This window comes from Mesocricetus auratus, unplaced genomic scaffold (assembly GCF_017639785.1).
Source record: "Mesocricetus auratus isolate SY011 unplaced genomic scaffold, BCM_Maur_2.0 Super-Scaffold_100029, whole genome shotgun sequence".
In the NCBI taxonomy this organism is placed as follows: domain Eukaryota; kingdom Metazoa; phylum Chordata; class Mammalia; order Rodentia; family Cricetidae; genus Mesocricetus; species Mesocricetus auratus.
This window is the reverse complement of record NW_024429210.1, coordinates 9,068,560-9,090,503: the sequence shown is the minus strand read 5'-3', so window position 1 is coordinate 9,090,503 and position 21,944 is coordinate 9,068,560. Positions and strand designations below refer to the sequence as shown.

General features: G+C 40.6%; 1 protein-coding gene across 3 annotated transcripts in view; it reads left to right on the top strand.

Annotated features, from left to right (window-relative positions):
• The window catches only part of Meis1 (Meis homeobox 1), a 138,829-nt gene that overhangs the window by 112,734 nt on the left and 4,151 nt on the right, over positions 1-21,944 (top strand). For all 3 annotated transcript variants that reach the window (XM_040733161.1, XM_005070399.4, XM_005070400.4), the window contains 2 exons: positions 2,104-2,180; positions 21,118-21,176. In XM_040733161.1, the coding sequence (XP_040589095.1) occupies positions 2,104-2,180; positions 21,118-21,176 (136 nt within the window). The remainder of the gene's footprint in view (positions 1-2,103; positions 2,181-21,117; positions 21,177-21,944) is intronic.

The window sequence follows — 21,944 nt, the reverse complement described above, 5'->3', positions numbered from 1 at the left end:
AGTATCTGTGTAAGTTATACTTATTCTTTTTGTTCAAACTGTAGTTGCTAATTTCCCATTACATACTTATATGGACTTTAAGGATGATGAATAATAAAGCAATGCATTTCAAACTGGTAGTTGGGTTAGAAGACACCCCAACAAGGAAGCAGACTCAGAAAAAGGGCTTCAGAGAATGACACCTGCTTTCAAGAGTGAGGGGAAGGCTGATGTGAGATGAGTTGTGTATGCATGTGGTGTGGTGTAGTATGGGGTGTGTGTGTGCACGTGTGCGTGTGTGTGTGAGTGTGCATGCACATGTGTGTGCGTGTGTTTGTCTATGTGTGTGCATGTGTCTGTGTGTGCATGTCTGTGTGCATGCGCGTGTGTGCGTGCGTGCGTGCGTGCGTGTGTGTGTGTGTGTGTGTGTGTGTGTGTGTGTGTGTGTGTGTGTGTGTACCTGGCCTTGAACTGGACTCTGACATCGACATTGGGAAGTGTAGTGGGGAGAACCTTGGAAGAGTAGATATGAGAACAGTGTGGCTAAGAGGAAGCACCAGGTGAGATGTTAATCACTCTGAAGGGGTGGAGCTAATGGCTGGCTCTGTAGATTATGTAAGCAGTGTGGAGGGTTTTGGAGACTTAGATTCTGGGAGAGAAGAAGGAACTGTCACTATTGGCTGTCCTTTCCCTTGACTGACTTTCTCACCTGCAAAACAAGAGGATTCTGGTTCCATTCATGTTATTCAGAAGGATCTAATAGGGTTAATTACCATCCTGTCTGAAATATACCTGAAGCTCTTTAGAGAAAGGCACTATATTCCACAAAAGCAAAGCCTCATCCTAATTGTGTATTTATTGATTAAGTGGCAATCAAAGACAATGCTTATGGGAAAAATGACTATATCCCCACTCTCCACAAGCATACCCCATGTGTATAGATCTAGGACGTATTTAAAGTTACATGTAAAAGCACTGGTGTAGTCATTAACGATTTCTTAAATGTCTGACTAGACATTATTAATGAGATTAAAAGCTATGTTAATTGTCACCCAATAGACCAGAATTTAGTTTCCATGGTGCACATAGTTAAATTGAATATTGAGGGTACCTTCTCTCATTCATAATGGAAGTAAGAATAGAGGACTGACTGTCAGGGCAACTTAATCTGGGGAGAATTTATAGGAAAGCTGACTTTCACACTAGTCAGTGTCTCTGCAGGTGGAAACCACACCCCCAGATGCTCTCCTATACTTTAGAAATGTATGTTTCAGCTTAGATATGCTTGACAACTGAACAGAAAATGTTTCCACAAACGAATTTCAGTAGAATTCCCAATTCATTTCATTATTTAATTATGTAATTAATACTTTTTGTATTCTCTTCCTCATGGAGAACAGAGCTGGGTTTGTTCTTAGTATGTGACCTATGGCCTTTGACTTTTTGTTGGCCTTTACATGGGATCCTAGTATATGTTGACTTTCAGATGTGGAAGCAAACTGTACTAATTTCTTTTCTTACCACTATGAGCAAAATAATAATAATAAATAAAAGAAACAAAGGAACAACAACAATAACAAAGCATGGCAAAAACAACTCCTGGGGAAAGGATTTGTTTTGGCTCACACTTTGAGGGACTACAGTCCATCGTGGAGAGAAAGGTGCTAAAGGAAGCCACAGCCATGGGAGCCTGGGGCTGGGACTCCACACTCCCTCATATCTCCAGAGTATTGTATATATAATAATGTATGTACATACTATAATATATAGAGAGAGAGACAGAGACAGAGAGACACAGAGAGAGACACACAGAGACAACAATCTGATAAAACATAGTGAAGACCACACTAAACTTTCTAGCCTTGCAACAAATAAACTTGTTAAAGGATAAACTCAGTATCAAGGTTCTGCAAGTATCCTAAATAGACATTTATACACTTCACTAATCTTTGTAATTGGCTTGTCTTTTACTGCCATTAATTAGATGATGTAGTATTCCATTAATAAGAGTGACACACCTCAGCATTTTTACCTTTAATTATAGACTTCACTAGGCACTTAGGTTATTGACAAAATGGTATAAACATCACCTGCTGTACACACACCTTTTTTGATCTCTTTCAGCACCCTTACCCTTCTGAAGAACAGAAAAAGCAGTTGGCACAAGACACAGGCCTCACCATCCTTCAAGTGAACAATTGGTGAGTAATTTGGCTGGAGCTCACACACTGTCTGTTTCCCCCTCTGGCAACCTGTAGTTAATGTAGTGCATGAAGAAGCCACACCCAGTTGCTGCTGCTTTCCCTGGTGGCCTGCTGATCCCAAGGTGGAAACGAACTGGACTGATGTGGAGGAGTGCTTTCTAATGTGGAAAATCGAATGTGCTCCCTTCCACCTTCTTTATGAATCAATAGGTTTCACGCACAGGATGAGTGTGTTTGGTGGATACTCACCCTGGCTCTGAAATCTCGTCTCTTTCTTTGGCTTTTTCTCTTCAGGATAATTGATAGAGTTGGTACCATACTATTTTCTGTAAAAGAAGAAAAACTATCTACCATGGCTACACAGCTGTCTTAAATTCACTGAGAAACTAACTCAATTAGGTTTTGTTGGGGTTATCCATTCGAAGGGTACCTGGTGTTCTCTTCACACTCAAATATTGAGGAGGGGACAGTTGTTTTCTTCTCAGAAGGTCCCTACAGCCTGATGTAACTGAGGGCTGTGCAATGCTATTTCTAAGTAAAGTGTGCATTCCTAATCTGGCGTGAAGCTGAGGTTATGCACTGAGTACTGACCAATAATATTCTGACTAAATGTCCAGCAACGTAGCACCGAGGCTCTGAGAAAGGGTGATTTATTGCTCTTTGTGACTGTGCTAAGAGCCATGTTAAGATAATCAGTCAGACCTACTGTCATATTTGAAGGTTATTGAAATCCAATCTCCTCTAAAACTAATGATATCTAATTAATCGTCCTAATATTTTCAGATCAGTGTTAATAGTGAAGAAATCTTATCTTCTTTGAAGTAAAATCCAGAAAACCCTCAAAACCTGGTTGGAGAAAAGAGAAAACTGAGAATGACAGTTTGTAGGCATAAGAATTTTCTTCTGTTCAATAGGTGTCAGAGATTAATATTACAGAATCTCTGATTACATAGCCTAATCCATTTTGGTGAATAAATTTGTTCTTGATGTCCATTGTACTTACATTAACAGACCCTTCACTGTTAGAGAGCCTCGAGCCTTTGGGAGATATTTCAGATATATTAAACCCCATTACAGAAAATGTAATTTCTGTCAATATAATCCCATGTATTCTTCAACTCAGTGTTTTAGCGATAACAAGCTACTTATGCTCTATTTGCCTTTGGAGGATTAATTTACAAAGTGCACTATCTGCAAGACACAGACAGACTCACATGAGCTTTGCTTGTAAGGGTTATCAATTTCTATGACCTGACCACAGCCTTCAGAGATCAATTTTTTTGCAGCCCTCTTAGTGGATAGAGAACCCACAGAACTCATACTGTATCTAAATATGTTAAGTTCTGTTGCCTCAGAGGCTTTGCTGTTTGCCTATTTTTGTCTGCTGTTGTCTTGAAATCTTCAAGACTGTCAACTTGAAGTTGGTCTTTCAGAGGTTCCTAATAATTCCATAAGGGAAACAATGAGTTTTATGTGTGCACCCACAATCGTGCTTCGGGGCTTAACGTGATTGTGAAGCGGCCATAATGCCAGGGAAGGAAGCGGTTGAAATGGGGCATCTCCTTGGGAAAGCTCTTTGGTAGGTGTAAAGGAGTGGCAGGCTGAGTTCAAATTAAGAAGCACTAAAAAATCTGGCTGTCTGTCATACATGCCATCTCTCTTCATCCTCAATGTTGCTAGCAAGCTCCATTCATAAACATAGTTACTAGAATAAACCCAACACATTCTGCCGGGTAAAACCTGCCTGATGGGACATTTCCCCTGGACGCAGGGCCAAGGGGGCCTTCTGTGATTCCAGGCAGTGTATAGAAACCATCATTTCCCTATATTCTCCGCACAAGGTACACCAGGGAGCTGCAGGTCTTCATCAGCCAGTGACGGCAGTTTTGCGTCTTCTCTTTTGTAGTTAGAGGGAAGAGAAGGAAGACTAGGAATTAGAAAGCTATGAAACAGATTGAAAGTGTGTGCAGACTTAAGGCTGAAGCCCATCTTTGCAGCTGGGTAACCTCAACATCACGTTTTCATATGGGACAGGTGCGTGGCTCCCTCCTTTGGTCTTGTCCTCTCTGAGTGTGGAGATGGTTCTTCCTGCACCTCAGTTGTGTTTGTGTTGCACTTGTCCATTCCTCTGACCTCATTGATAACTCTCCTAGAGAGAATGTCTCTAAAGTAACCAAATATCCGAGATGGGTTGTTTTCTTGAAGTGTGGGGAGTAATGGCATTTACGTATTAATTGAAGTTTCAAAACATTTTCCAAACCTACTCTTTTTAATAAGCTGGGAATAGTGCAGTGCTCACTCCTTTAATCCCAGCTCTCAGGAGACAGAAGGCCGATCTTTGAGTTTAAGGCCAACCTGGCCTACACAGTGAGTTCCAGGACAGCCAGGGCTACACCAAGAAAGCTTGTCTCAAAAACCCAAACCAAACCAAGCCAAACAAAAAAAATCCAAAAACAAACATACAAAAATCTGAGAATAGATATATTTCTTTAGACTTTAGGTGGAAAATAGCATGCAAATAATGATGCCATCTTTTAAAAACTAAAGGTTTCATAGAATCATAAACCATGACCTATTTGAAGACCAAAAGGCAGAGAAAGTAGAATGTGTTTTCCTTTTACTTCACTGCAATAAAAACACATGAAAAATTTTGAGAGTCTGCAAATAAATACTTTCATTCCTTAGAACAGTAGTCCATGAGGTTAATTCCTTCTAGAAATCTTAATTCAAAACATGATCATTAATGTCTTAAGATCTCCTCTTCACTTCATTTGGTTACAACTTTAAAAAAATTCTGTCCTTCTTGGATTTCTTCAAACTTGTTAACACACATGTAAATTTTTGTATATGCCATGAGTCACTGCTGAAGATGTCTCATAAAATGCTGAAGGGCAGGTTGGGTGTAGATCAGTCATAATTATTGGCAGCAACATAGTGTATTGAAATGCACAATATGTTAAGTAAAAGCTATAAACTCGTGTCTAGGTGCTGGCTTGTCATCGGAACCTCGGTGGTGCAGCTTTAATGAGGCATCAGCTAGAAAATGCAACAGGAACTTTGGGGCACTGCTCCTTCACGACACCACTAGACCCATTTTGTGTCTTTTTGTTGACATAAAGGATATGCTACACGTTAGGTGACTGAGAATGAAGTAGATGGGGAAGTGGAGGAACCGCACTGCAAAACAGGAAGACAGACTTGATGAAGAGAAAACATACATAAAGATGTAATTGCAAATACTCCTTAACATGGCTGGCGTTAGAGCCCTGGGGATGGAATGGGATATTTATCACATGAGAGGTTGTAGACTAAGTCTATGCCAGCGTATTTTGTCCAGATCTGAGGCAGTTATTCAAATAGTTCAGAATGTCAAAATACTAAAAACATTTTAAATACATTGTTTGACTTAAGGAGATATAGCATGGCTTTTCCAAGTCAAAGATGCTATGACTAATTGCCTGCCCAGGTATCTCAATGCTGTTAGAAATTTAGATTCAAAGTGTGGTCAACTGTGAGATACAGCCTGCTCCATATGCTTGTGTCACTGTCCTCTTTGCTCCTTCATTATATAATCCCATGGAGAACTGGTAGAATTAGCGTTTGGGAACTTTCTGTCTCTGTTTTTTTCAGTGTTGTGTGAGAACAATGTCAGTGAGCTGAATCTTTATTTTTTCATTTGAGGTAGAAATATTTTAATTTTGGCAGTAGATGGCTCTTCAGGTCTTTACATATTTAAATATATAGGAAAGCTTTAAAATGCCATTTCAGAGTCAGGTGGTGGTGGTGGCACATCTTTAATCCCAGCACTTGGGAGGCAGAGGCAGGAGGATCTCTGTGAGTTCGTGGTCAGCCTGGTCTACCACAAGTTCCAGGACAACCAGGGCTGTTATATAGACACACAAAAAGTATAGTTTCATTATTCAAGTCTTTTATCAAATGTATTTTTACTTATTGTTTGAGAATTTCCTAAGTGTCCACCATTTGTTTTTACCTGACTCTCTACTCTCTAGTCAGATGTTTAAAGAAAACATACACAAACATAAGTGTAGGGGAGACCTGTGGTCAGTGCTGCAGGTACATGAGATCTCCCCTACACAAAAATATGTGCATATATGCAAACTCAAAGCCAATATTTCGTTCTTTTATCTTAGTAGATCAACTTCTATACATTGAATGTGTGAGTGGAAAGTGGTCAAATAAAACCTCATTTATATATTTTTAGTTCATGCTGCAGACCAGGGAATTCCCTGTGACAAGCGCTGATGTACAGTACTGGCTGGAAACCTCAGACACTTCCTGTCTCAGCAGCGTTTTAGCCCAAAGTGCATCGAGTAAATGATCTAGTTTCTTGACTTACTACTTTTCATGCACATACTCTCCTAGAAAGGCCTGGTGTTAAATGATTATCTCTTTGTGTTATATTTTGTGCAAAATATATAGCATATGTGAAATCTAGCCTGTGGACAGAGAGAAACCCCCTTGCTATCAATTGGGTATATAAAATTCTAGGCAGGACCCTGACATCTGATGAGATATCAGAACTAGTGTTCTCGATAGATTTTAGATTTGGAATTCATACTGGGTCTTCCCAGAGTCTTCATCTATTGCCCTTAAAACTGCCAAGTGACCAGGCATCACCTCCCATTTGTTACTAGGAGCAGCCGGGGGAGCTAGATTCTTCCGCTACAAGCAGGTAAAAATGGAACTTATTTTTAGAAAATCTGATCTTTACTATAATAGATTCAACAGTTAAAGGTCAAGTTTATTTCTGAATTACAGTAGTAATGTAGCAAATACTTTTATAAGTAATCAGAGATTCTATAAATATAGAGGCATGTTTAGATGTAAATGTTAAAACATTCACAAATTATCCTTCCAGCATCTGGGATCTAAAAATCAATAGGGGTCAGTGGGTCCCACAGAATTGTTCTGCTTTTCTTCTGATGTAATTTAATAATACATTTTACAGATGTTGTTTAAACATTAGGCACAGATTGTTTTGTCAATAAAGCTAAGCAGAAGCATGACACACAAAAGACAAGGAAAAAAACCAGATGTAAAAAGAAAAGAAAAAGGAAAACAAAACAAAAACCCACAGCAGTGTTTAGTGGGAGAGGCTCTGGGGTCATTTGTTTGCTACTCAAGTGCAAAATGAAAGAGCAACTGTACATGATTTTCCCTGGCTGGAAGTCACCTAGGGATGAAGCAGCTTCACACACACAGTCATCTTCACACACACACACACACACACACACACACACACACACACACAGTCATCTTCTTCACACACACACACAGTCATCTTCTTCACACACACACACAGTCATCTTCTTCACACACACAGTCATCTTCACACACACACACACACACACAGTCATCTTCTTCACACACACAGTCATCTTCACACACACAGTCATCTTCTTACGCGGCTGCTCCCGCTTTCCCCTTTGAGACTTGCATAGTAACCTACATTTAAAGCAGACTTCCTAATTGATCAATGGAGTAACAGGTATAGTGTTTAAAAAAAAAAAGGAGAAATAGAAACAGACTAACTCCCAAGAACACTTCACAGTGTGTTGGTCTTCAAGCCTCAGTTAATTGCTATACTTTTCACCTTGAGTGTCAATTCTAATAATATTACCTTTACAGGCACTTGCTCTCAGCTTAGATTAGAGCAATAGTAATACTCACTAGATAAAATACTGTCTAGTTGGCCATAAGAAAATATTGAAATCAGTCAAAAAATGTTTAGCTTGCATATGGACAGAGACGGGCTGGCGAGATGCCAGAGTCGGGGAATTACTAGGAAGGAAAGCTGAGCAAAATAGCTCTGAGGGCAAGGACCTGTGAGTTTAGAAACTTCCAGGTACTGTCATGTCAGAGAGTTTTAGGAGTTCAGCAGAGACACTGCTTTTGTCTGCAGATTTAAAAAAAAAAGCTTCCTGCAAACAGGAAATTATTTTGGTACAGTTTGCAGAAGTTGCACATCGCTGGCTTTCTTGGAGCTTTCCCCTGCTATGTAAGTCATATCTATAACACTGTTGAAGGCTGACACTCCTTAAGAAGGGGTACACATTGCTTCTTTACCCTGTGGATGGAACTTAGACTGCTTTTGTCATGGAAAGCTGAACGAACCCGTGTCTTGTAACTGCTGCTCCTCCCCCCAGGCAGCAGGTAGCATCAGGATTATTAGGACAAGACCATACAACACACCAGAAGCTCGGGCTCCAACTGAGGAAGAGTTTGGAGACCTATCAGGTCATCAAGTGAGGCTCAGGGTTGAGCAACCTATTCACTGTGAGCACGACATGTCTGGATGTCTGTGATTCCTTTCAACGAAGGAAAGGAATGGCTTGGGGATGGACTTTGCACATTGTGCTTGGGTCAGCTGTACTTGATGCAAGACCCCGTTAGGCCAGGCTTCTTGTTTTCATTCTGTGCTTGTGAGGTTTTCCTTCTGGATAGGGTTGTGACGTACAAGCCTCTAGTCAAAAGGACAAATGGGTGGTGAGGGCCCCCAGAGTGAGTGCTGTGCACTGACTCCAGTATGTTGGAACAGAGCATTAGAAACCAGGCAGCAAGAGCTCATCATGGGAAGTGGGTTCTATGAAGCATGGTAGGTAAGGTAAAAGAGCTTGTCTCCGCAGGTGGCAGATGAACCGTATGAGAATACAACGCCTACACGGGAAAGTCCTGGAGTGAGAGGAGGGAGTATCAAGTGTTTAATCGTGCTCCTCATTTCTGACCAGTGAGATGTGTGTCCTTAACTTAGGTCGTTTCATTTCCACAGATATCAGCCTTAAGGTGACACATAGGGCTGGTCAGTGAGAACTCCAGCCCCTGACAGCTCTGTTTTCTAGACTGTGTAGAGTGCATTAAGCAACCAGGTGAGCATTGTGAAGTTGATCTAATCATGGGTCTACTGCAGGGATGGAGGGGGAGAGCACTGTGATCAAGAGACACACGAGGAAATTAATTAAAAAGTTGCTACTTTTTCTCATCTCAAATAAGCAAATCAAACACTGTAAAATAAAGACGAGATGAAATTAAACATTATTGCAAGACATGACAAACATGTGTGCTGTCACTTGAGGATTCATAATAAAGATAAATCAGTTGTTTTTAGCTATGAGACTGTGAAGGGCACGACAGATAATAGCCTTGAAATTTCTGAAGTTATTGTACAGCAAAATTTGTTTTCTTTTTCCTCAGGCATTCAATCTTTTCTCTGGCAATTTTGCACATGACAAACTTTTTCGTGGGTGCATTAGCAATCTATAAGTAATGGGTTGTCAGGTGTCAGTTAGAGATTAAAAGATTGTTTAAGCGCTACCCATTTGCTTTTTCTAATGAGTTTTGTAGGTCAGGAGAAATAACTTTTTGAATTGTGGTGTGTATGCACCCTGTTTTCCCCCCTCCCTCCTTCGTTTTGGCTCCACCCCAGGTGGATGTGGAAGAGTCGCATTACATTACATAAATCCTGCATGTAGCAGCAGATGTGAAACTCACACTGTATGAATCGAGGGGACGAATCTTGGCTGTCCTCTGCAAATGAACTCAAGTTTTGAAATGTTACTCTTTATTATCTCGAAGGGACTTTGCAAAGGGAAACAGATTTAGCTATGAGGGGTAGTGGAGCTTTGCACGTGAGTAGTTCCCCCAGCAAATCAGGCTTAGGCCTATTCTTGTCAAATCTGTCTTGAGTGTGTTTACATATAGTTTGCCTTCCTGGTATTTTCTGCTTGCACGGGCCTGATCTCCACCTATTTTGTGTCAACAGTTGCTGAGCCTGGTGTTGGATGATTAAGCGTTAAGCACCAAGCCCTGAGCTGGCTGATACCCTCTCTCCCTCACTGTCTTGCTTCAGGGCTCTACCTACAGAAAAGAAATAGCTTATTTGAGTGGTTAAAAAGTCAGCCTGAAATGTTGAAAAACGGGGGCAAACGCTGCCTCTTTGTTAAATCAAAGTTTTCTCAAGAGTGGAAGGGGAGCAGGGGCTCTGTGGAAGGGCTATTTTTAAGGACAGATATCTGTGCTTACACCCATGTGTGGACATCACAGCTCTTTGTGTAGATATTTAGAGCTGTCTTCATTTATGCTGGAAAAATGTTTTTAGAAGGAAAGCACAACATGCGAAAATAAGAACACAAACGTGTAGAAGGAGTGTCTGTATGTAATTTGTGGTGAATATGGGGTTCTCCTTTCAATGCCACCAGGATCACTGAAAACTTTTTTTTCCACTTTATTTACATTTTTACAAGGTTTTCAGGCTAGCCTACTGGTTTGGGAAGTAATTAACTCTTTAATGCTAGTCATGCCTCAACCCTGGCAATAATAACGAAAACACTTGACGTGTTTGATAGTCTTAAAGGCACTCCTTGTTTCTTACCCTCAAGTAGCAGGGCCTCTCAGAATTAGACCCTATCATGAGGAAGGGAAAGCCATTTCCTTCCTCCAACGCTCTCCAAGTCTTGCAGGCTCATGGTGATTATCCATCTTGGGTCCCAAATGTAACAAACAAGCAAACAAAAATCCCTGTCATTGGTGTGATCTGGCTTAACACTGATGAAGTCATTTTTAAAAAAAGAACAACATATTGCCCATGGATGGAAGCTAAATGTATCCTGATTAAATAACATATATTGAAGTTTTTAGTGCTTTTACTCTAGGGTCCTGATTTTTTTTTTTTAAGAAAGCAATATTTTTGCGGGCTGCTGTCTGACTGAAGGGTTGTGTTGGTCTGTATTACAAGAACATTCGCTGTGGTTGACTGTTTGATCCCTCATTTTGGTCAGAGTTCATATATAGTTGGAAAGGGCTGCGGGTATGGGGTTGAAAAAGCTAATGGAAAGAACTTTGTGTATATAAACCATGGGATCTCAGTACCTGGGCCGGTCACCTGGCAGATTGTTCATGGAAAGGGAGGTGGACTGGGTGTGACTAGAATTCCCAGCCTTAGGGCTTGGAGGACTGGGGCACCAAAAGGGACATGTGTGAGTCATTCTGAGTGAATGTGGTATTTCGTGGGGAGGGGGTGGCATATTGAGAATTAAGTCTTGCTTTCGGTCGTATTTCTTTTGAAATTACAAACATGACTTTTGAAGTGTTGCACAAGGGACCAGGGATTAGAACTTTAGAAACTAGTGTTGCTGAGACACAGGGTGCAGCTTCCGGGTGGGAATTCCTGTATCATTTGACAAATGGGGCTCTGCACTGATGTGCTGCTAGCTGCCAGGTAGGAGGCAGGGACAGGAAGTGTCCTCATCCAGTGCTTCTTCCCGCCTCCCTCTGTGGACTTGGTCTTAGCAGCCTCATTGGGTGTGCAGCACAGATCATACAGAATTTGCTCGTTTGGCCTGCATGACTCAGCTGCATTCGCAGAGCTCTGCAACCCTTCCCATCATCAGCTGTAAAATATTTTTGTCTCTTGAAAAGAAATGGGGTGCCGTTCAGTTACTACCTCTCCTCTTGTTTCCTGCTCCCAGGTCTCACGCTACTTGCTGTGTCTACATTTGCCTGTTCTGGGCGTTCCACACACACGTGTGCGTACAAGCTGTGGTCTAACAGTCCATGGTCTTGTGTGATTGTTTCTTTCACTTAATGTTCTCAGGGTTCATCCACATTGTAGCATGTATTATTAGCGCCTCATTCCCGGCTGAGCAGTGATGCCTTGTGTGAACAGAAACACATTCGCTTTATTCCTGTGTCAGTTGGTGAGCATTTGGGTCATTTCTGGCTTATGCTGCTATGAGCTTTGCACTATTATGTATTTTTGAGACTTATAACAGCAATAACTAACCTAACCAACCAGTTTTAGAACTAGCAAAGCATGTGTCTTCACAGTGAGCCGCTAGATCGCTGAGTATGCTCCTGAGTGCTGCTCTCATCTCAGAGACAGCCAGGGGCACATTCCCGCTGAGCGCCCAGGCTCTCCCTACTGGCACGGTGTAGATCCAGACACTTGACTGAGATACCGGGTAATAATTTGTTTTTAAAGGATAGGGGTTGTGGATGTGTCTAGGTTGGTAGAGTGTTTACCTTGCATGCAGGGAGTCCTGGGTTTAATTCTGAGTACTGCATAATCGTCTGGTAGGGAACACCTATCGTCCTAAATGGCACTTAGAAGGTGAAAGTGAGAGATATAAGGTAAACCTTGGCTATGTAGTCAGTTTTAAGCCTGCCAGCCTAGGATTCCTGGGACTCTGAGGAAAAGGGAAAGTGGGGTCTGGGGCGCTTGAAGGAGGGAGGGAAGAAGGGAAATAGGAAGTGGAGTAGGGGGAGGGAGGGAAGATGTGATACTTGAGCTTAATTCCAGCCCTTACTAGGCAGAGGCAGGCGGATCTCTGCAAGTTCAAGCCTGGTCTACATAGACTTGTACCAGGTAGGGTTGCACAGTGAGACCCTGTCTCAAAAATAAACAAACCAACACAAAAGAAAACTGACCCAACGGCAAACACCCATCCTCCAAAGCTTCACCAACAAGGCTTTGCAAGCCTTTGTTAAATTCTACACAGAGGCCTTTTGTCTCGTTTCGTCTGCTCACCTGTCTCATGGAGGGGAGGGTTGTCTTTCAGCGTCCATGGCTCCATGTCCGTCTCTGGGGTTTACGCAGTGCATCCTGTGACAAGACACTGGGTTTAGACCTTGTTTTACTGGTTGAAACAGAATGCTCCAGCAACCACTGAAATGAATAAACACAAACTCCATTCACAGGTCACGGTGACTGTGCTAGTCTGCACTAAATTCTGTGACCAGAAAGACGGAGTGGAAAGGGACATTTTGAGAAGCCTTCCCTTGGCACACCTGAAGGTGTGGGTAGCTTGGTCAACTGAAGGAAGGCCTAGGGAGGGCGAACTATCCAGAGGCTCTCCAGGAGGAGACGAAAGTGTTAGCGGTGTCTTTTGTTGATGGAGGAAGGGTTTCAGCATGATAGTTTAAGGCAGCACTCTTTGGAAGAATAACGCACATCTCGTCAGTAAAATGGTCACCTCTCTGGCTTGCCTGGGTAGCTCCGTGGTTATGCCTATTGCTTACTGTCTCCTCACTCTCAAAAGTGTCCTACTTTATGTGATAAACTCTTTGCTTCTCGTTATAATGGGGGCTGTCAAAGCAACAGAATTTGCTTTAAATATGTATATTTATTTAGTAACGTGTTAAGGGTGCTCAGTTACATGCAATCTTATTGAGTTTTTGTGAATGAGAAAATTAGTATTTAAAAGAAAAAATGTTCATCTACTAAATAAAAAGTGACATCCATTTTGGTAATACTTTTATATTTTCTGAAGCTTATTCCTTACCAGAGAAAGTTTAATTACCTTTACTGATTGCTCATACATTGTGCTGATAACTATTTTAAATGAATGTAGCTTAAGTATATACTACTATTTTTCCTTGTATTTATGATTATGAAAACTCAAATCTTCACATTTAGGTTGATATTTCATGTGTCAATTTGTTACCTATATTCAAAATTAATGGATACTTAAATTGCTTGGGTGTATGTGTGTGCTTGTGTGGAAGCAGGTATATTTCTCAGTTGTTTTCTACTTTATGTTTTTCAAACATGGTTTCTCACAGAACCTGGAGCTGTCTGAATCATCTTAGACTGATTGGTCAGTGAGCCCCAGAGATCCTCAGGTCTCCTCCTTCCCAGTCATAGGATTACAGATGCAAACTACTGGACCCTGCTTTTTTTTTTAAGTGCATTTTTGGGCTCAAATCCAGGTTCTCATGCTTGTGTTGATTGAGCCAATTTCCCACCCCTTTAAGTTATTTGCAAACCTTCAATCTTCCTTCACGAAGCCCATTGAAATGCACTAACCATTTATCCCACCAAATTCTGCCCTCAGGATTCAGTGATCTAGAAAGCAGCAAGTAGAAACCAAGGATCCAAAGAGTTCAAGCTAGAATAAGGGATTCTTAGACAGTCCATGGCTTTTAGAACCCAAATGTTATTATGGCATTTGTTTACAAGGGACATTTTCTGTCGTGTGTACCCATGCAGTGATTAGTTATCTTAAAGTGCCTTTAGTTCTAGGTGCAAAATAGCACATAGGTTTTATTATTACTCTGCACTGTCATTGTGTATTAAATGATGACCCCCCTCCACTGGCTGCTTTGAAGAAAAGCTATGTATAATTAACTTCCCTGCTCAAGCTAGACAATATCGGTGCTTCCTGAATTCCCTGCGTCTGGCTTCTCATCCTCTGATGGAATTCCTCTGATTTGAGCAATCTGATATTATGATTGTGGAGTAGTTATGGAGGAGAGCTTGCCTCCCCCTCTCCTTGTCTCCCCAACTCTCCTCCACCTTTACCCTCAGACAAGAGTGATGGATTGTAGCCTGGGAGCTGCTGGATCTGGAGGAGGTTAAGAAACCAGAAAAGGTGCCAAAATATGACTTCATAAGGTTTGACTTGAGATTAAGTCAACTTTCTTGAGCATCTTAACATGTTTTATACAATTTTATCTCTCAAAGAAATGATTTGTAGAAAGGTTGAACCCTGGAGACTCTCAGTTTCGGATCATTAAGTCCAATAAGTAAATGTAAATCTGCAATAAGGATTCTCAGCAGAAGATTTTTTTTTCAGCTAAATTTTTTGCTTGAAAGAGCAAAGAGTTCTTGGGAGATGGTTGCAACTCTTTCCTGTAGACTGTCTATATAGCACACCTTAAAATTATAAGGAGATGCTGACTATTTCAAAAGTATATGTGATTTTATTTGATTATCTCTCATAGAGTTGGAAGATGCGTTAAGAAAGCTCATGTTGCGGGCCAGGGGAGGGTTAAGGATCTGGGATTGACATGTGAAGCAAGCTTGTTTCCAATAAAATAAAAGATACTAAGTGATTAAAAAAAGGAAAGCTTGTGTTATAGAAAAATAATAAAATTCTGGAATTCTACAATTATTTTCCAATGCCAGGTTTTTTTAATTTAAAGTTTTCATCAGGTTTCTTGAAATTAAAATAAGAAAAATCTTTAGAAAATTCCCCAAATAAATTCCATGTGAATTAAATAATATATGTACTTATTGTTTATTTTTAATAGGATAAAGAACACTATATACAAATTTTGCCAGTAGTTAGATTGTATTAAGGAATACGTGATGTTTATTTTTATTTAAATGTATATGGAACTATTTATAAGTAGAACTAATACTAATCAATGCTTTTTTACTAATATGCCTTTCTGGTTGGTATGATCATTTCTAGTTCTGTGTGTGTGTGCATGTGCACATGTGTATGCAGGCTCACATTTTTGAGTGTGCAAAAGCATGGAGAGGTCAGAGGTCAACCTCAAGTCACCCACCATTAGGCTTTGTTGGCTGTCCTAAGCACTTAACTGGCCAAACCATCTGCCCCCATGAAATAATTTGCTAACTATGGATTATTTTATCTTCTTGGGCATTTGAGGGTGTTGGAAAATTACATTTCTCCATATTTAGAAGGGTGCACGGTACAATAAACACAGGTATACTCCCATTCTATTTACTTATTCCTAGTTGGTAAACAAGACTGTAGGACTGAGAGAGGAGAGAAGAAGGCCATTGTTTGGAAACAAGACCACTTTGATTTTGTGTGGATTACTAGCTTGGCTGTAAGATGCCCAGATAACTAAATGTGGTCTCTCTTCAGTTATGCTAGTTGTAAGCTAACACTAAACACTGTGGAATAGAACTGGTAAAGGGATGATAGCAAGGTGCATGGGTGAGTTTTTTTCCTTTAGTTTTTATCGTTATTCCAGTGACTTACAGAAGGGAGATCAAACTATAGACAGAGTTGCTCCTACCAGGTGCCCACTGAGCTCTCCTCATCCTCCTGATTTGTGAGAATTCAGTTTAGCAACAAAGTTTGGGGCCAGGGCAAAAAGCAGACGATAAACAAAGGATAAAGGTCCATTTCAGAAAGCAGTACCACCCGCTCTTGCTTAGAAAATCATCCTGGAACCAAAATGGAGAATGAAAGAGATAAGCACAGTGGCAGAATGGGAAACACACACACACACACACACACACACACACACACACACACACACTGAAACACTCAACATGTAGAAACTGGGGAGTGAAATGAAGAAAGGAAACCAGAACTTCCCTGTTTAAAAAAAATCATATGCAGCTTACAATCCTTGTCTGGTTCTTATAAAATGGAAGACGTAAAATTCAATTTATGGATGATTTCAAGCAGGGAGATTTTCTTTCCTGTTTTAGCTCTTACTCCTTCTCATAAGGACTCGGGGTCCTAAACAAACATCCAGGTCATAAAGAAATACATCTCTGTTTATTTGGACATGGAGGAAAACTAGAAGGTCAACTCGCTATCTTGCTCTCCTTTGTAAAACTTGGCCCGAGGAAAAAGAGGACTGGATCTCAAGCAGAAATCCTGCTCTATGGTGCATACAGAAGGAGATGTGGTCTTCTTTCCTTGATTTGGTTGTTTACCACCTACAGAAAGGGAGTCTAGTTCTTAAAAGCACTTTATAATGAAGGTCTGTGTGCGCATGGGTGTGTGTGCGCGTGCATGTGTGTTTGTGAGAGTGCGTGTGTGTGTGTGGCTGTGTGTGTGTTTGTGTGTGTGTGTGTTTGTGTGTGTGAGTGTGTACGGTGATATACAAGGGCAAATAAAACATCTCTAGCCTTTAAAGCTTACTAACCTCGACGGTTCACTTTAAAAATTAAATTGTAGCATATTCGATTATATTGTTATATTCTATTAAGAAAAGGTGAGCAACTGTCCATCTCAGCGAGTGAGCCAAGCCGTCATATTCCTGACATCTACATCTCAGTCATATTTGAATAGCATTTGTTTAAAATAAGACTGTTCTGTAGCGCTTAGAAAATGTCTTTATATTATACATTCTAATTTGGGCTGTATCCTTCTGTTCTCTTCAGAAACACTATTTTCTTTAGCTACATAATATACTTTCAGTGTGTGTGTGTGTGTGTGTGTACTAATATTAATTATTAATTACATATTAATTATTTTACTGATTTCTCCTAAAATAACAGTGTTTTAAGAAGGCAAATAAGTCCATTTATGTTCACATTCAATCTAAAGGCATTTGTTGGTTTCCCAGTTTGGATGTTTCTTGATAATTTTCCTTCTTTCACAATGAAAAGTTAAGCATTCTGTCACCAAAGCCGGGAGGATGAGACACGGGTCAAAGGGCACTTGAGAAACAAACAGCCAGGCCAGTTTATTTAAACAGATAGTGGGACAAGGGAGCTGACCTCTGTTTGACTTATAGTGGGAGGAGCAAGAATGCCATTTTATTGCTTTGCCCAGAAGGAAAATGTTTTTGTATCTGGATTCACCCCCAAGCCTTCTAAATTCAGCTCTGTGATGTGCAGCTAATTCCAAAGAGAGAGGTTTGGGGGAAAAGAGGTCCTCTCTGATGGGGATAAAATATGCCAAGGAGAATCAAGTTGTGAAATGATGCCACATACAAATGAAGAGGTCTTTTGGAAAATGAAATACTTTGCTGGCTAACTTGTTACTTTCAGGTGAAGATGTTCACCATGACCTCAAGCCCTGATACAAGTTGTTCATAGTATAGAGACTTCAGTAATGTTCCAAGAATTTACTGTGTACTAAATACATTGATAATATTTTACTATATTGAAGTGTTTTTAAATGATGGCTTTCAGAAAGATCAAGTAGGACTGAAGGTTAGCTGGCAGAGTGCACGCCCATCACACACCAGGCACTGGGTGCAGTCCATCAGTACCTCATAAACCAGGCATATTTAAGAAGCCTGTGACCTCAGCATTCAGGGGTTCAGGGTCATCCTCCTGAGTTATAAACAAGTTGGAGGTCAGCATGAGCTCCATGCAACCCTGTCTCAGAACAAGAAAGTTCTATGTAGACCTTGTAACCTCTCTGAACAATTCAAAGTGGTTGAGTTTTCTTTGATTTCAAGTGTTTCCATTTGTTTTTAATGGCAGGACTCTCATCCTGGTGTCTCTATAACTATGAATCTCTTACATCTGCATACCAATAAGCACACACACACACACACACACACACACACACACACAGGTATCTCCCCAACAAAAAGAGGTAAATAATACCTACTGCCTGTGTGTGGTGAGCTAGGAGGATGTGGTAATGAGTTTGTCCATCAGAAGGGGACCAGGACATGCCTGGAATAAATGTGACCAGTGTGTCTCTGCAAACCTCCACAGAGGAATTCCGTAATTTCAGGAAACTGCATAGAGTGGCCTGAGGGATAGGAGGCTCAAAATATGAGAGGTATTTACATCTAGGTGGGGAAAAAAACAAAAACAACTTTTAAGAACCATGAATGTTTAACCCAGGGAAAAGAGAAAGAAGCCTAGAGGACATGAGGGCTATGTTCAAGTGCTGACTGAGATGATTTCAGTCGCCACAGAGCTCTGTACCGTGGCAGGATTTTAGATGGAGGACAGGACCTTCCAACGCTCACTTTATTCACAGTCTCAGGGGAAAACAGTTTGTACTGTGTTGTCTTCAATCCAGTAGAGCCTGGGCATTGGCTTGGTGGGATTTCATAGAGGAAATCCATGCCAATTGGCAAACTAGGTGACAAAGCACTTCCTAAACTTGCCTTACAGTTTTTCTATGGTGCCCTGGAGATGAATGGCTGTGGACTGGTAACCTGAGCTGGTTACTATGCACTGGTCTCTGGGTTTGAGTGTAGAGGAGGCAAAGGTCGGAATATGGAAAACCTGAGTCATGGAATCCTTTCTGAGTAGCTTCATCTTTCTCTGTTCTATATACTCAAGCTGGGCAGCCACAGGGACTCCTAGAGCCACAGAGATGTTCATTGTTGTGCTTACTCCTCGTCTTAGCGCAAGTGTTGCTGCCAGTGGTGACTGCCTCAGGAGCAGCTGCTTTTCAGATGTCTGAGTAGGATGGAATATTCTAGAGGGTGGTGTGTCAATGGCTGTGCAGTTGTTATAGCATTAGAATTTGTTGGTTACACTGCTTTGTGTCGTCAGTAAATTCTTAACATCTCTTTGGTAGCATGTGACCTGAAATAAATCATTCAATTTCTCTGAGCCTTGTTAAAAATTGTCCTCATCTGTTAAAAATTCTTTTCCTAGCCATGTCATGTGTGGTGGTGTACGCCTTTAATCCCAGCACTCGGGAGGCAGAGGCAGGAGGATTTCTCTGAGTTTGAGGCCAGCCTGGCCTACAGAGCGAGTTCCAGGACAATCAGAGTTACCTGTCTCAAAAAAAACAAAACAAGACAAAAACAAACAAACAAAACAACAACAAAAATTTGTTCATCCTACACATACAATTGAAAAGATTTTAAACAAAAAGTTTACCACTAAGTTTCTTCTCTGTCAGTGGAGATAATGAACAGTAGCATAAAGAGCTATGCCTTGCTCTCTTACCTGTATTAGTTTCTATGAAAATTACTTTTGGTATATGCAGAATATTAATATTAAATAATTTTCTAATTGGTCATGCAGTACAGGCAGCTAATGAAAAGGCAGATTTTTTTCATTTTAATTGGTTATTTCACATGGTGTTTGTGCTACACCTGTGTTTATAATGAGACTGGAGAATTAATCTAACCTTCTGCTCACATGATTCCAATTTTCATGGCTTATATAAGATAATGATAACCTGATTTGCAACACAATTTGTTGTAGATCTGTGTTTTAAATATTTGTATTAGAGTTCAGAGACTTCATATGTGAAAACCAATACAATACATGGCCTCTGATAGTCAAAACCAACAGTGTACCTTTTAGTCAGCATCAAATCACCATTTACCTTACTTACTCCTCAGAAAGAACACACAGATCCTGGATCTGAGAATCCAAAATGCTATGAAGCATGGATCTTTATTTTAAAGACACATCCTTGACTATTTAATGGTTTGGATTTTCAGAACTGCTTTATTTGCTCAAATATAGAGATGTACAAACTATTTAAGATCAAGGGTCCTTCAATTACTAATAGGGCATTATTGAACTTTTATCATAGTTTTGATGTTCCGCTCAGAATTGAGTTGGGAGCTAATGGTAACTTCCTGTTTCAAAACTTAGTGCATACTCTTTTATTTTCTGGATACAATTCTTATAACCCAGGACAAATAGGTCTTAAGAGTTACAATCTTGTGAAGATGACTTTGGAGTGAGCTTCATTTTTTTTTATTTCAGTGACTTGACATTTGGAGGAGCTATGAAAAGACCTGTACCAAGCAATTTCTTAAATAAACTTAAAGCAACTTAAATATCTTAATAAGATGTTTATAAATTTCAGTAGTAGCTGAAGAAAGCAAAATTATAAATTCAGTGCCTGTGTAGATGTGACCTTGTCTTGACTTCAGATTTTGCATAAAGAGGAAAAAAAAAAGTCATGCCAAGAAATCTCTCCAAGGAATGCTTTTCTCTAAAGTCCCCAGAAGTGTGAGTTAATAGTGATAAACTCCAGACGTTCCTTCAACTGATGGTGCACTGCCAACTCGGTCTGTTATCTTAGCAGTGGACATAAAGATGAAACCAGGTTTGCAAAAGGTAGGGGAGGTTTGTATCAAACAAACTGTGAAAAAGAAGCCAGAGAATGTAAGATTGAAATGTCAGTAATTGGGAGGTCGCAGATGTCCTCCTAGCTTCTCCATCTCCACCAACCCCCGCCCTGCCTACTGAAAAGAGTGGTGGCTAGCATTGTTTCCTGAAAACTCTGCTAATTCCCCCATGAAAAGATGAAATGGAAGTGTCCAACTGTGGTAAAACAGGCAAACATAAATCAACTCAGAAACCTAAGCCTGGTACTCCGAGGTCATGGGGTCACAGGTTTTGCAGCATTCAAAGCTGTCCAGGAGAGAGAAAGGAGGCAGGCTCAGCCTGCCACAGCTCTCCTTGCTTTGCTCATCTCTTCCTCTACCTTTTGTTTATGTTTTTATGCAATAATGATATGCTTTGCTTTCTTGGTTACAGGTTTATTAATGCCCGGAGAAGAATAGTGCAGCCCATGATAGACCAGTCCAACCGAGCAGGCAAGTCCCCTCTAGTGACTGTGTTCAGGTCAGGCAAGCGAAAGCCATCCTCAAGTCATTCACCAGGAGAGCTTCCACCTGGTAAATAAACTGGGAGGAGTACTAGGAGTGCCTGGCAGTGGAAATTAAACCAGTTTTGTTTTGTAACAGCACTAATCAATTTAACATCGTTATAAAACGTTTGAAGAAAGCAGGAAATAAAAAAAAAACCAATGAGAAAAGTAACTCTTAAACCACGTGCTCAGTTATAATCTTCTTTGTAAACATTGCATATATTAATGTTATTTTGTTTCCCCTGAGTTTGCCTACCCAGCTTTCTGCTACTATGACCACTCCCTGGTGCATGGCTTGGTGTGGAATTGCTGTAAACTTTATTACCTGTCAAAAGGTCAAGGGGGTCAGGATCACTTGCGGGACTCAGTAAAGTTCAAAGACATTCAGTGAGGTAGAGCTTTTGTGTACTCTAATAACCCAAGGCAGCTTACTTCTGAAACAGCTTTTCATGTACAGTTAAAACATGGGGCTCTGTTAGTGGCATAAATACACAGCTCTTAGTCTCACGGCCTCGCTCACTAGTATTTGTCTTCTGGAGTTCCCAGTCTTAAAAAAATAATGGCTTTTCTGTTTTTCAGTCATGAACCCTAGGATTTGTTTTGTATTATAATATGGTAGCAAAGGCAGCAAGCAAATTTACCAGGGGCGCTGCAGGTTTGGACTGACTCTCTGAACTAGCTCTCAGTTCTATTGAAAGCTCTGCTAGTATCGTAC